This window comes from Anguilla rostrata, chromosome 9, assembly GCF_018555375.3.
Source record: "Anguilla rostrata isolate EN2019 chromosome 9, ASM1855537v3, whole genome shotgun sequence".
Classification (NCBI taxonomy): Eukaryota; Metazoa; Chordata; class Actinopteri; order Anguilliformes; family Anguillidae; genus Anguilla; species Anguilla rostrata.
The window spans coordinates 16,209,903-16,225,080 of NC_057941.1; the positions used below are offsets into that span (position 1 = coordinate 16,209,903).

The 15,178-nt window shown below is 50.8% G+C and overlaps 1 protein-coding gene across 14 annotated transcripts in view; it reads right to left on the minus strand.

Moving 5' to 3' along the window:
* The window catches only part of LOC135263036 (muscleblind-like protein 3), a 46,618-nt gene that overhangs the window by 7,645 nt on the left and 23,795 nt on the right, over positions 1-15,178 (minus strand). For 8 of the 14 annotated variants that reach the window (XR_010332376.1, XM_064350595.1, XM_064350597.1 and 5 more), the window contains exons 5-12: positions 14,931-15,095; positions 14,594-14,794; positions 13,102-13,341; positions 7,514-7,667; positions 6,140-6,175; positions 4,177-4,287; positions 3,016-3,110; positions 435-508 (exon numbers count right to left, since the gene is read on the minus strand). Coding sequence is in view for 13 of the 14 variants with exons in the window: in XM_064350595.1 (XP_064206665.1) it covers positions 452-508; positions 3,016-3,110; positions 4,177-4,287; positions 6,140-6,175; positions 7,514-7,667; positions 13,102-13,341; positions 14,594-14,794; positions 14,931-15,095 (1,059 nt within the window). In the remaining variant the exon portion in view is untranslated. The remainder of the gene's footprint in view (positions 1-434; positions 509-3,015; positions 3,111-4,176; positions 4,288-6,139; positions 6,176-7,513; positions 7,668-13,101; positions 13,342-14,593; positions 14,795-14,930; positions 15,096-15,178) is intronic. The other 6 variants (XM_064350603.1, XM_064350604.1, XM_064350602.1 and 3 more) reach the window with 6 other exon arrangements.

Consider the following 15,178-nt stretch of genomic DNA (forward strand, 5'->3'; position numbering starts at 1 on the left):
GGCACAAGGAATATATATTCAGTGGTCGCGTTAACACAGGATTCTGCGTTTCTAATGCAGAAAAAACCCAAAATGCAGGAAAACATACACTGTTTTCTGTAAATGCAGATATTCTAAGGTTAGCATTACAACAGGCGACAACCCAGACTTGAACTACAACTAAATAATTATTCCTGTTTCTTTGAGCCAATTGTCTTTTGTGTTGTCCTGAGTTCCAAAGATGCAGTATTCCATGGGCTAGTGCGACCACTGATATTACTGGCAGTTTCAACTGTAAAACTAAAACAGCTGGGTCAGTATAAATACATTTTATAACAGATAAACTGCACATTTTAGAAAGTGTTACACCATCATTAATACACTTTCTTTTCATCATTAATAAACATTTTTCAATGTTTAAGCAGTTCATTATTAATGTGTCAAAGGCAACTTACTTTTTTATGGACAACGGTTACATCTGTGAAACAAACAAGTTGCTATTCAGTTCATGTACTGATAATTGGGAAATCTATCAGTGAAAAAGATTTCAAATTAAAATGACGTATATATCATCAAGTATAAATCATTTTGAAAACCACATAATTGATCTTGAAAATAGTAAAGCAAGAGAAACAACATTAAAACAAGACACCAGACTATGCAAACAGATCTTCAGGCCGAGACTAGAATACGTTTATTTAAATGTAAAAGTTATATTTAAAAGTTAATTAAAGGTTAAGTCATAAAAAAAAATCTTGTCTAATCGCACTTAAGAAGAAATAGAGAAAAATCACTTCCCTCCAACATGAGTTGAGAGCAAAGCTGTCTGTATCTACCAGCATCACAACACACATCAGAGCAGTGACATGCCCACAGAGGGTCTCAAATGATAAGCCTCCCCAGCCTGAGCCAAGACTGAAAAATCTCTCAGTAATTGGCTACCACAGATACAATGAGCTCCATAATGTTTGGGGCAAAGACACATTTTTTCTTGATTTGGCCCTATACTCCACAATTTTAGATCTGTAGTCAAACAATTCACATGTGGTTAAAGTGTACTTTCTCAGCTTTCATCTAAAGGTATTTTTATGCATGGTTTCACTGTGCAGAAATTATAACAGTCTCCCATTACAGGGCACCATAATGTTTGGGACAAATGGCTTCACGGGTGTTTCTGATTAATCAGCCGTGTTCAATTGCTTCCTTAGTGCAGGTATAAGAGAGCTTACAGCATCTAGTCTTGATTCTTGGCTTTTGATTGCCTTTGGAGTCTGTTATTGCCATTTGTCAACATGAGGACCACAGCGGTGCCAGTGAAAGTCAAGGAAGCTATTATGCAACTGAGGAATAAGAAAAACACAGTCAGAGACATAGGCCAAACTTAGGCTTACCAAAATAAACTGTTTAGAACATCATCAAGAGGAAAGAGCGCAATGAACTCGAAGGATGAGGAATTGCAAAGAATCTGGTAGGCCAAGAAAGACCTCTAGAGTTCTCACCAGAATGAAGAAAAACCCCCAAGCACTGTGACTGCTGCCTGCAGAAGAGTTCACAAACAGAACTACAGAGGCTGCACTGCAAGATACAAGCCACAAGTTAGCCGCAAAAACAGGATGACCAGGTTACAGGTTTGCTGAGAAGCACCTAAAAGAGCCTTCAGTGTTCTGGAAAAAGGCCTTGTGGGCAAATGAAACCAAGATTGATTTGTATCAGAGTGATGGGAAGAGCAAACTGTGGACGCCAAAAAGAACCGCCCTAGATCCGAAACACCCCCCTCATCTGTGATACATGGTGGTGGAAGTCTTATGGTTTTGGAATGTACGGCTGCCACAGGTACTGGCTCACTTGTCTTCATTGACGATGTAACTGCTGATAGCAGCAGCAGAATGAATTCTGAAGCGTACAGAAGCATCTCATCTGCTCAAGTTCAACCAAATGCCTCCAAACTCATTGGACAGTGCTTCACCCTACTGCAGGACGATGGTGCCAAACATACAGATAAAGCAACAAAGGAGTTGAATCCAATTTGAATCCAACTGACCAAGTGTTTCATATGCTGAAGATAAAACTTAAAGCAACTAGCCCCCGAAACAAGCAGGAGCTGAAGATGGCCGCAGTACAGCCCTGGTTAATCATCACCAGAGAAAATACTCAGCACCTGGTGATGCCTATGCGTCACAGACTTCAAGCAGTCATTCCATGCAAAGGACATGTGACAAAGTACTAAACATAACTACCTGCATAACATGAATATGTCCCAAACATTATGGTGCCCTGAAATATGGGGGCTATATATAAAAAGTACTGTGTTTCACGCGTGGTGAACCCAAAGTGTATACATATACCCTTAAATTATTAAAAGCTGAGAATGTGCACCTTAACCACATGTGAATTGTTTTATTACAAAACTAAAATCGTGGAATATAAAGCCAAATCAAGGAAAAATGTATTTGTCCCTAACATTATGGTTCTCACTGTGCATTTAAAGACCCTGTGCAATTACAATCATGATTTGATACTGTAAATAAGCAATATGAAGAACACAAATACTATGATGTCAAGGCGGTTGGGATTTTCAATTAGTTTTTTGAAAGAAACAAAGCTCTAGTACTGCCCATTAGAGGAAGATTTGCTATTGCTCATTTGAAGGCAGTTTTTGGTAATATGGCATTTTATATTTTTTCCAATCAACAGCATGACTTTAGTGAGCTGCCAATCAGAAGTGAGCTTGAAGATAACACACCACACAGAACAGACACGCCACGTTGTGTCTAAAAAGACACACTTCACATAAAAAGGAACCATTATTCTTTTCCAGCTTACAAATTTCCAGCATATGTCTTTTTCTTGCGGCTTAATGAAGATTAAATACAAGCGAATGAAGCAACTGCACAGAGCCTTTAAATGAAAATAAATTGGTTTATAACTGGGCTGCATAACCGAGTCGGAGCTTCAGGGAGAACTCATGCAGCCTAAGGTGTCCCACGGTAGGAGAGCCAGCTGCTGAATAAACGGAAGCCAAATGAAAGGGCAAACCTGATTGGAGGCCGCGGTGTCAGCGAAAGGAACACTGGTGACGGGGGTCGAGGCGGACGTAACAGTGGAAGGCGTGGCACCGTGCATCATGGGAACTTTTTTTTTCGGCAGGCAAAAGACAGGGAGGGGCGGTGGGCGGAGGGGAAGGGGGAAACGTTATGGCAACCATGGCAACGCGTGGCAGAGGAGGAGGCACGGCAAAAGGTTATGACACGACCACGATGCCCATGACTAAGGCATGCAAATTAAATGGAAAAAAATACATTACTACAATCATTGATCAAAAATAGTGCAAATAGCTTCATATAACAGAAATGTAAACCAAACCGAAAACACAATTAATAAACATCCATTATGATTCAATTGATCAAAGTGGAATTTATACAAATCAATTTAAAGGTAAAGGCTCCTAGAATTAAGCGAAGAGCCAGCTCCTCTTATGGAGCAGGAGCAGGGTGATGATTGAAACAGAAATTAACTGAGCAATATAAGTACAGAGGAAAATAAAATAGAAAATTCTACACCTTTCTGTCATCACCACAGACATAAGCGAAAATGTATATGATAAAGACTATATGGATACAACCTCCTAAAGACAGATGTGTATACAGATGTTGGCGTGCATATATAGACATATATATATATATATATATATATATATATATATATATAAGGTGTGCTGTACTAAAGCATATATGCACATAGTGTATACACGCGAATGATATGTACTGTATGCACATGCAGTACATTTGTACTGTGCCCACCCGCCCACGCATCCACGCATTCACGCATGTACGCGCACACGCATCCACACGCACAACAGCAAACTGCATTCACTCAGACATTCTAAGCGTGTGCCTATGTTTTTGGTGAGGGCTGGGGGGGCGGGGGCTCTCTGCAGGGGTCACACTGGCAGCGTGACTGAGAGCCGAGTCTCTCCCCAGATCACACAGAGAGGTCTGTGTCAAAATCTCCTGGGGGGAAGGGGGTGGGGGGGGCAGCCTGGGAGGAGTCCAAGGAATTCAGAAGGGACTGAGGCTGCGGACATGGGGAGAAGGCCCAGAGCTCGCCCCTGGCTGAAGTGTGGAAATGGACAGAGTGTGAGGGGTTGGGGGGTGGGGGGCGGCGGGCGAGGGCCATGTTTGGGGCGCGCCTCCTCACCGGTATTTCCGGGCGCTGACAGGAGGCGGCTGTGGGGGAGCCTGCAGCTGCTCCAGTCCCGCCTCTCCCAGCGGCCCTCGGCCACCAGCGGGGCAGGAGGCTTGAGAAAGCCTACAACAGATGGGAGTGCGGAGAGGAGGCCGATGAGTCCCACTGCGCTCCTCGCTGCGTCCGAGCGCCGAGCGGGGCTGACACGCCTCCCCTCATCTGCCCTGTCCTGAACACACGCGCACGAGCACACCGCCGCACACGCACGCACACACACACACACCGCCGCACACGCACACCACCACGCACGCACACACACACAGCACACCGCCGCACACACACACACACACACACAAGCACACCGCCGCACACGCCCACGCACACACACACACACACACACCGCCACACACACACACACACACACAGCACACCACCGCACGCACACACACACACGCACACACACACACGACACACACACAAGCACACCGCCGCACACACACACACACACCACAGCACACCGCCGCACACGCAACAACACACACACACACAACACACCCACACACAACCACACGCGCACGAGCACACCGCCGCACAAGCACCACACACCGCACACACACACACACACACCACACACACACAAGCACACCACCACACACACACACACACACACACACAAGCACACACGCGCGCACAAGCACACCGCCGCACACACACACACAAGCACACCGCCACACACACACACACACACACACCACACACGCGACAAGCACACGCGCCACACACACCACAGCACACGCGCACACACACGCACACGCACACAAGCACACTCCGCACACACACACACACACACACACACACACACACCCCAGCACACAACACACACACACACACCACAAGCACACTCGCGCTAACTAAACTACATACATCGCAACACCGCGCAAACACCCACAAACACACACACACGCCCACACAACACACACAACACACACACAGCACACCCACGCACACCACACACAACACACACAGCACACACACACACACACACACACACACACCACCGCACACACCACACACACACAACACACCGCCGCACACACAGACACACACACACACACAAAGCACACACAGCACACGGCCGAGCCGCACACCCACACAACACAGCGCTCCCAAACACACCACACACACAACACACAACACACCAGCCGCCACACACACACCACGACACAACAAGCACACCGCCGCGCACACACACACACACACCACGCACACACACACAAGCACACGGTCGTACACACACACACACAAGCACACCGCCGCACACACACACACACAAGCACACCGCCGCACACACACACACGCACACACACACACAAGCACACCGCCGCACACACACACACACACACACAAACACACACACACACACAAGCACACAGACGTACACACACGAGCTTACACGCATGCAATGCACACTCGCGTATATATATATATATATACATGCGCAGACACTCAAGCAGGCAAAACACGCTCACATATATACACACACACACGCCCACACTCGTAAGCACACACAACACACACACATGCGTACACACATGCACACACACACACACACACACACACACACACACTCGCGGCACAGCAGGCGAGGATGGGGACACGGGTGCGATGTGCAAGCGGACGAGGACAAACACAGACGGACAGGGCCGTGCCGAGGCTCTGCAGCAGTCCCCGCAGAACGACAGCCGCTTCTGCTCAATATTTACCAGGGGAAAATATGGACACGTATCTTAACATAACCAGCAGCCATGTAGGGAAGCTCAGTGAGAGTCACTGCTAACGCTGCACTGCCCCCCCTGCTCTGCCTGCAAGCTCAGCCCAGTCCCCCTCTGTCACTGCTTTCAGAGCAACCCAAACCCTCCCTGTCGCAGAGCCAAGGCACAGGCCCCGCCCTCAGGGCCAGGAGGGAGACACCTACCAACGCCTCCAGAGGGCGCCATGCACAGGAAAGAGCCTGCCGCGTCATGCAGGAGCGGGCGGGGGTGGATGGGGGGTGGGGGAGGAGGGGGAGTGCGATCGGTTCAAAAAGCCCGACACCAAGACAGAAAAACAAAACACAAAGATTAGTTACTACAACAACAATACCAACAACAGCAGCAACAACAATACCAACAACAGCAGCAGCGTCGACAAGAACAAACCCCGCCCTCCTCTCCCGGACAGAAGCACCGAACACATCCGAGACACAGCCGCAGGCCATGGCAAAGGCGGGAATTTTTTTGGGAGGGAAGAATTATGATTGGTGGGAAGGAAACGCCACTTCCTGTGGTCACCTGCAGCCCTCCCGTTTGTGACTCCGCACCGCACAGCAGATCAGACTCCTAGGGTTCGAAGGTTCTGGGAACCCTACACGTGACTTTGCCGTGCGTAAGCAGGCCCGAGCTTGCCTTAAGAGGAGCGGGGAAGAGCACGCGCTCAGACAGCCATTAGTCACTCCGTGGAACGTGTCCAAAATGGGCTCGTCTCTACTTTAGCCCTTCTCAGCCAATGGAGAAGAGAAACACAAGCGTTGCCTTCAGTAAGAGGATCAACCTGCTGGATGGCAGTTACTGGGGCAATAAACAGCCTTCCATGCCGTGGCACAGTCTGCTCAAACGGGAGAGGACAGGGACGGGGCTGGAGGTGCGAACGTGAGCTGCGCTCTTGTGTGCGGCTGTAATGTGAGGGACCTGCAATGCATAAAACACTCAGCGCAGAAACATCTCAATGTGCCGCTACAGGGGAAGTGCTCAGGCAAGGGTCACACAGGGACAGGACAGAAAGAGATTAAGATGAGACCAGCCAGACGCACTGTAACAATCACACATGCAGACACACACATACACACACAGACACACATACATGCACGCATATACACACACACACACACACATACACACACAACCATGCACACATACACACACACACACACATATACACACACACATGCACGCATACACACACACACACACACAACCATGCACACACGCACGCACATACACACAAACTCACACACGCGCGCAGACACTCAGAGGATGTGCGATTACACAGAAAGGGTTGGACACACACTCGGGAAGCGCTGAGGACCCCCGTCTGTGCGAGCTCCCCTTACTCTAACACCGGCCACCTACCTGCTTCTGTCCTGAGGGCACACACCCCAACCCCCCCACACACACCCGACGCTGACCGCACAGCGCTGCCCCGTGACCCCGCTTCCCCTCCCTCCCTCCCTCCCTCCCTCCCTGCCGCGCAGGCGTTTGAGCAGCGGGTGTGCCTGCGCTGACCCGGGGGGGGGGAGGGCTCCCTCACTCACCTGTGGGGATGAAGGTGGGCTGCTGCAGCTGCATGTTGGCCAGGGCCTGCTGGTAGTGGAACATGCTGGGGTTGAAGACGGCCGTGGCGGCGCCGTTGGTCTTCTCCAGAGCCGGTCTCTTTGGTAGCGGCTGCAGGGCCCCATGCGGCAGGGCCTGGGTGGGGGGGGGGGGCACACACAGGGAGGGGGGTTATTATTATTACCGTAAGACGGCTCAGCTCGCTCGCAATAACAGCCGGTTTCCACTGAGCAGGTAACGCGCGTCGTTCGTCCTGTCTGTGACCACAAGGGGTCGCTTTATGCAAAAGTAACGGCAGGTAAAAAAAAAGCAATTCCAGTTAAACAGGCTTTAAACCCAATCATGAATTCTGGGCTTCTGAACGTACCTAACCAGTGACACATTTCATGGATCGTTTAAACATTTGAACCGTGCATTGCTTATACTAAACAATTCCTTCTTAACGCTAAAACCCACTTGAGAAATGATGTACTTTATGGGCACTGAATTCTCTTAATCGACTTCCCGATTGTAATTTTATCGTGCTCACTCCCTTTTGAGGAGCCGTCAGCACAGAGACACGGACGACGCAGTGTTTTCTTGAGTCTTGCGCAACTTCCTCCGGCCCTTGCTCATGAGTCCATTGACCGGGCCTACACAAAGCGCACCGACCCCCCCCCCCCCCACACAGTGGCCCGGTGCCATTAGGTAAAGCAAACAGAGCCACCTCGAGCCGCGGACACGTCCGGGCTCACAAAGCCGACCCTCGGCCCACATTTCCTCTGCAAGGGCATCGAAACCCTGGCTGTTCCTCTCAGCAAAGTGAAGAGAGAGAACGGCAGCGCTTTCTTCTCATTTCGAGCGCGCTGACGCACGGCCCTCAGTGAAATCAGAGCAATAAACATACGCGGAGACACGCCTGCGTGTTCGCCTTATCCCGGCAGACATATTTCCCTGGTGAATACGAACACAAACTACAGAGTACTGTAAAAGCGTATGGTTCTGTCCCCGGAGTACACCACGCGACCACACGTTTAATTACATTCCTGCATTCGGCAGACTTCATATCATGAGCGACTCACACAGATTACATTCTACACATACAATCCGTTTATACAGCTGGATACTGTACTGAAGCCGTCCAGGACAAGAGCTTCGCTCAAGAGTCCCATTGGCAGAGTCTACAGCTGAGAATCAAGCCCACAGTCTTAGTTACAAGCCCAGGTCTCCAACCAATATACTACACTGCCACCCCAAACACAACACATCCCATAACGTGTGATTGGTAAGCAACAGGCCACAGAAGAGTCATAGGGTATAGCATTACAGCAATGGTTACTGCAGTGAATCTATCATTCATTCACCATTACATTATATCACTAGAAGATGCGCCTTGATAATATAGCGGTACTGTAGTTAATTATCCGTACGTTTAGTTGTTTGCTATTTTGCTCGCGTTCCTCCGAGCCTTCGATGCAAGTCAACAGCAGAGAATTCTCCATGAGGGTGTAACCCAGCATGGAGTCACATCCTGCTTTCCCACGGGTACGTGAGAACGAGAGACGCAAGTTCCACGCAGCCCGGCAGCCACAGGCACGGAACGGCTAACAGCGATCATCCCTGCCTGTGGTGGAGCCCTTACACACCACTGTGGCTGTATAACCTCGTAGCATCGAGTCTGTCAAACCAGCCTCTGTGAACTGCCTGCAGTTCTACGGTGAGCTAGCCTGGCGTTTAGCGCTGAAGGTCCACAACATGCTGCAGGTTAAATTACTAGCTTGTTGTCGGGAAGCATTTCCAACAACTCCAGTTAGAACTGTAGCGACATATCTATCTATGCATTTTAATGAATGTGAAATTGTAATTTCATTCTGGGACCAAAAGGGGTTCTAATTGTTGCAGCCTAATTTGACAGCTACCAAGCTGCTTCCCAACAGTTAGCCTGGGCTAAAGCTTGGCCTATTTAACTACTAACTGCTAGTAGCTGCAGCATGCCCTCCACGCACACTATGTACCACTTTGTACCCATGCAAAGCCCTGGGCTCCAGTGTTGCTTTGGATTACGTTGGTTTTATCGCGCACGCAAAGTACACACAGACCCAGTGGCACTCATTCGTCCACGGGCGCAGATCGTGGCACTCCTGCGCAAGGTCACTGCGATGGCACTGAACGCACGGAAGGACGTGCCAATACGGAAAGGCCAGACTGGCAGGTTGCAGGCAGCAGCACATTTTGTTTCGGTGGACGGACCGCTGGCTTGATCTGGGTTAGCAGGCAACGCTAACGCTTGTCCTGGAAAAAGACCTTGTTTGGGTCAAAACATTGCCCGTCCATAAATTAAATTTATAACATTGGGGACGTGAGCATGCTGGCTTTTTGTTATTGGCCATACTATTGTGTTCACCCAGCATCTTACCAACCCTGATCGCATCTTTCAACATGACTACAGTGAGGACTCAAACAAAAAACCCAAAACAGGATGTTAAGCATGAGGAGGCTTACAACACACACCAAAATGAAATCCTATGCAAAACATAATGCAAATCAAGGAGAAAATCATAAACCGTCACACAGGAATACCACAAAACTAAAAAAGAAAGAGCACTCTCACGGTTGGAATATAGTCAATTAAAAACTTCACTGTTTGATACCGTGTATCTACAGTTATTCAGCTTGATTCGAAATATACCCGGAGTTTTAAATAATGTTTACCAGTAAGAAACAAGGAAAACCTTGATGTCCTTGAGGACCAGTAATCATGGGCCTCCACAGGTCGCATGTGCTTTCTGCCTTAACTGCAGATAGTCCTCACGCAGAAAAAAAGTACAAATGCTTGTCACGGGGGTGGTACCCTATCGGTGTATAACTGTACCCCTAACCAGCAATACAAAATTCATTGTACCTTTTTTGCTAGTAAAAGGTACTTATTAGTGTCCAAATAGAACATTACTGTACTTTCACGGCACATTTGGGAAATATGCTCGGTAAAGAACACAGATGTACCTCCACTGAACCTTTATATCCGAGTGCCTCCCTGCCAGAGCAACTGCTTCTGGGGCACGGCGCAACAACATGAAAGCAAATTACAAAACAGCCAGACGACCGGGACAAAAAAATGACACTGGTGACCTGGTTCAAAGATAGTGAAAATACAGGGGCGACATAGCTCAGGAGGTAAGAGCAGTTGTCTGGCAATCGGAGGGTTGCCGGTTCGAACCCCGTCCTGGGCGAGTCAAAGTGGCCCTGAGCAAGACACCTAACCCCCCTATCAATTGTAAAGCGCTTTGGATAAAAGCGCTATATAAATGCAGTCCATTTATCTATACGACCACAGGAAGTACGGAAAGTGGCGTGAGACGGCGCGAAGGAAGGCCTCGCCGCCGGGCTCGGAACCCGCGGGGGGGGCGACGCAGCTTGAGGGCCGTTCGAGCGCAGGAGCCCGTCACAGCCTGAGGAATCGAACCCTGCGCGTCTCGACCCCCGTCCTCTCAGCTCTCTCGAAAAGGAAATTAAAATCGCGTCCAATGGCAGCTACCGGCTAGCGTCCGCAGCAAATTTCAATTAGATGCACATTAAAGCCATTCAGCACCTCATCCGGGGCGATTTATACAGCTTACATTCCATCTTCGCACATCGATTTATACAGCTGCGTATTTACAAAAGCAATTCAAGGGTACAGCGGCAATGCCCCACCTGGGAATCAAACCTGCAACCTCAGAGTTCCCCAATCACTATGTTCTCTCTATCAGCAGCCTTTGGCACTAAACTCCAGCGGGTTGGAGAGCATCTAAAAAGGGACAGAACCACCTGGGACGCGTATATATCTGCACTCTCACCGCGGGTGAATTTCACCCTCAGTGCTTTAATGAGGGATTATAGGGAGCATTACTGTACCTTTCACCGCTCTTACCCCGCCTCTATTCTGAGTTTTAGCAACCGCGGTAATGACAGCGTCGTGTAAGAAATGAAGAAAGCCGTTCTCTCTCAAACATGCGACTCAGTGTTGAGGATGAAACGCGCCCCTGCGCATTGGCTGGACGGAGTGTGGCACAGTGGGTAAGGAACTGCGCTTGTAACCGAAAGGTCGCAGGTTCGAATCCCGGGTAAGGACACTGCCGTTGTACCCTTGAGCAAGGTACTTAACCTGCATTGCTTCAGTATATATCCAGCTGTATAAATGGATACAATGTAAAGTGCTAAGTAAAAGTTGTGTAAGTCGCTCTGGATAAGAGCGTCTGCTAAATGCCTGTAATGTAATGTAATGGCTGCAGACCGAACACACCAAACACATACATGTAATTACACCCCGCCCAGCTTTCACAGGACCCCCCGCCTCATTACACAACCCCTCCTACATAATAACTACACCACAATCCATGGGCTTGACTGTGTGGGCTGTTCCTCCTCTGCCAGAGTGCTTACAAAGGACGAACGACCGACCCGCTGCTCGAGAACAGCAGCTCACACTTCTGCTTCCTCTCTTAGCTCCGCCCCCTAGCCCCCGCCCCTCCCCCCATTCGAAGCGCAGCCCGCAGCCCTCGGCAGAGTCGACGCCTCCGCCCCGTTTCTCGCACCGCAGGTCAGACTAAAAGGCCCGCCCCGCGCAGGCGAGGGGGCGCTGAATTATTCAGCGCCGCCGCGCAAAAACAGACGCAGCTTTAAAAACAGCCCGGCCGAAAACACATCAGCCCACCGCCGGGCGGACGGGCAAGCCGAAGGCCTGCGGTTCCGTCTCCCGGTTTAATAATTAAGGAAAACAGAGGCGGACGGGCTCCCCGACCCGCCGCTAAACCAGCGCGTAAAAGTTTAATAAGCTTTCAGCGTCTGAATGTGCGGCTGGCGGAGACACGCCCGTCCCCCTGGCTTTGGAGATCAGGACAACGTGTTTGCGCTGAAGGTCAGGGGAAGAAGTGTAATCAAAGCGCACCTTTTGACGGTCGTCTTTTGTCCGGAACCGTCGCGAGTCCGTTCGGGACATCCCCGTCCCTCCGTTTCCCCCGTCCGCGACCGTTTCCCCCGTCCGCGCACACCATTTTCCCCCCGTCCCTGCAGTCCGGCGCTGCACCATTTCCCCCTCGTTCCCCCGTCCGCGCACCATTTTCCCCCCGTCCCGCGACACCATTTTCCGTCCCTCATGGCTTATCGGGGTTTCGGCCGGCGACCTTGGATCGCTCCGTCAGGGGGGGGCGAATTAAAAGGCGAGGACGCCAGAGAAAGGCTTTTGGAACGGGGTGTCGGCCTCCCGTGCCTTCACCTTCTGTGGCTGTCAAAGAGTTTTGTGCCATTTTTTTCCCCCCTCGAAGCCGTTTTTACATTACGTTACATTACAGGCATTTAGCAGACGCTCTTATCCAGAGCGACTTACACAACTTTTACACAGCATTCTACATTGTATCCATTTATACAGCTGTGGATATATACTGAAGTAATTTTGGTTAAGTACTTTGCTCAAGGGTACAACGGAAGTGTCCTACCCGGGAATCGAACCCGTGACCTTTCGGTTACAAGCCCAGTTCCTTACCCACTGTGCTACACTCGATTCGGTCTGCGGAGGAGCCGCCGGCGCGGCCCGGGGCGCGGCCCCACTCACCATGGCGGCGGCGGCGGCGTTCTGGCTGGCCTGGTGCTGCGCGGCCTTGATCTTGGCCTGCAGGTGGGCGGGCGGGTGGAAGTACTTGCACTTGTCCCGGGAGCAGCGGCCCTTGATGTAGTCCATGCACACGATGACCGAGTTCTCGCTGCCGTCCACCATGGCCGCCTCCTGCGGGTGGGCGTAGCGGCAGTCGTTCTCCCCCCGCGTGCAGTTCCCCCGCTGGAACTCCCGGCACACCTGTGGGGGGGGGGGCAGAGGAGGCTGAGACCGTCGCCGCAGATCGCTCTCGCTCACCAGCAGGCAGCCTGGAAAATCCAGGTCCAGAAAGCAAAAGTCCTCCCCAGTATTTTGTTCCAATCACCTGAAGTCATTAGTGAAATCTGCTGGCTGAGTTCACAGGTTGAAGAGACACATAGCAGGACTTTTACTTTCTGACTCCTGGACTTTCTCCCACCGCTCACCACACACGCAGCCCCAACTTCCTTCCGGTTGGTGACGGGAGTTTCCAGTACCATATCGCCACACGGATTACCCGTTGCCACAATGCTGTCCAAGCTGACGCTCGTTACATTTCCAGGAGATGCATCGAACGTGTTGCTGCCACCAGCCAAAGAGGAATTTTCATTAAATATTTAAATGGCCAATAATGTCTTCTGTTTCTACTATATCTGTGCTAGAAATAGGGCTATGTAGCAGTGTGGTACCGCAGCTAGCACTGTGAGGGATAATTTGGCTACAGACTCCTATTGAGACTCCTGCAGTGCTGCTCAGGAGCCGGAATTTAATGAGCCCTGTTCAGGCCTGGCTGCACCGCTGCTCAGACTGCATGCCTGCGGCTGGGAGCCCCTGCACCTCACTGCCTGCAGCCCGCTGCCAGCAGCCTGCGCACAGGGGCCTCAGGAGCTGCGTCAATAATGCCCCTCTGATGAGAGAAGGACAGCCCATCTACAGCGCAGGGTGAGCAGCCTGGAGCACGGATATAAGCACCCGTTGATATAAGAGGGAAGACGTGCACCTTATTATAACATTTTATTGAGGTTTGTGGAATGATGTAGATTTATGAATAATAATGTCTCAAAGTTAAGTAGAGTATCACATACAAAATATACAAATGGTATTTGCATGAGTGCATTGCTAACAGCACTCAGTGTGAAATGCCACACTGCTCATGTCGTATGTTACTGTGTTCATGTAGAGAGAGCAATATAGAGCCAGAGAGAGAGAAAGACAGAGTGAGAAAGAGAAAGAAAAAGACAGAGAGAGAGAGAGAGAGAGAGAGACAGTGTGAGAGATAAAGAGAGAGAGAGAAAGCCAGGCTGAGAGAGTGAGAGAGAGATAAAGTGAGAGAGGCAGAGAGGAGGAGAGTGAGTGAGGGGGAGAGAGACAGAGAGCAGCAGGAACACAGGCAGCTCCATGGAAACGGAGGCGGCAGCGCAGTGGAGAGCGGGTGCACAGTCAGGCAGATGGAGGCTCGGTGAGGTGTCAGTACCTCCAGCTTGTCGGTGCGCAGGTGCTTCTGCGCGGGGTTGCTGCCGCCCATGGTGAGGGTGGTGGGGCTCCCCGGGACCAGCACGGGGGCGCTGGGCAGCAGCTCCTGAACCAGGCCCATCCCCGGGTTCATGTGGCTCAGGTAGGGGCTGAACGCCATGCTGGGGCTGGTGGCCAGGGAGGGCGTGACCGGGAAAGTCGTCTGAGGGGAGGGCAGAAGATGTCAGGCGGTGGATACACAAACGGCTCATACACGACTGCAAACGGACGCGCGGCGTCGCTCTGCCGCCCACTTCCTGCCCGTGCCCCCCCCCTTTAGTCTCCTCCCCTTCACTCACTATGGGCTGCAGCTGGGCTCCCGGCAGCATGAACTGCATCTGCTGAGCCAACATGGCGGCCGCCGTCTTCTGCTGGATCAGGTTATTGCGGCCGTTGATCTCCAGCTGGGTTTTCAGGTGGGGCGGAGGGTGCAAGTACTTGCAGTTCTCTCGTGTGCAGCGGCCCTAAAGAGGGAGAGAGAGAGGGAGGGAGAGACCGATGGAGAGTGAGCGAAAGTTGTTCACACCTGGAATGAGGTCCTCCAGTC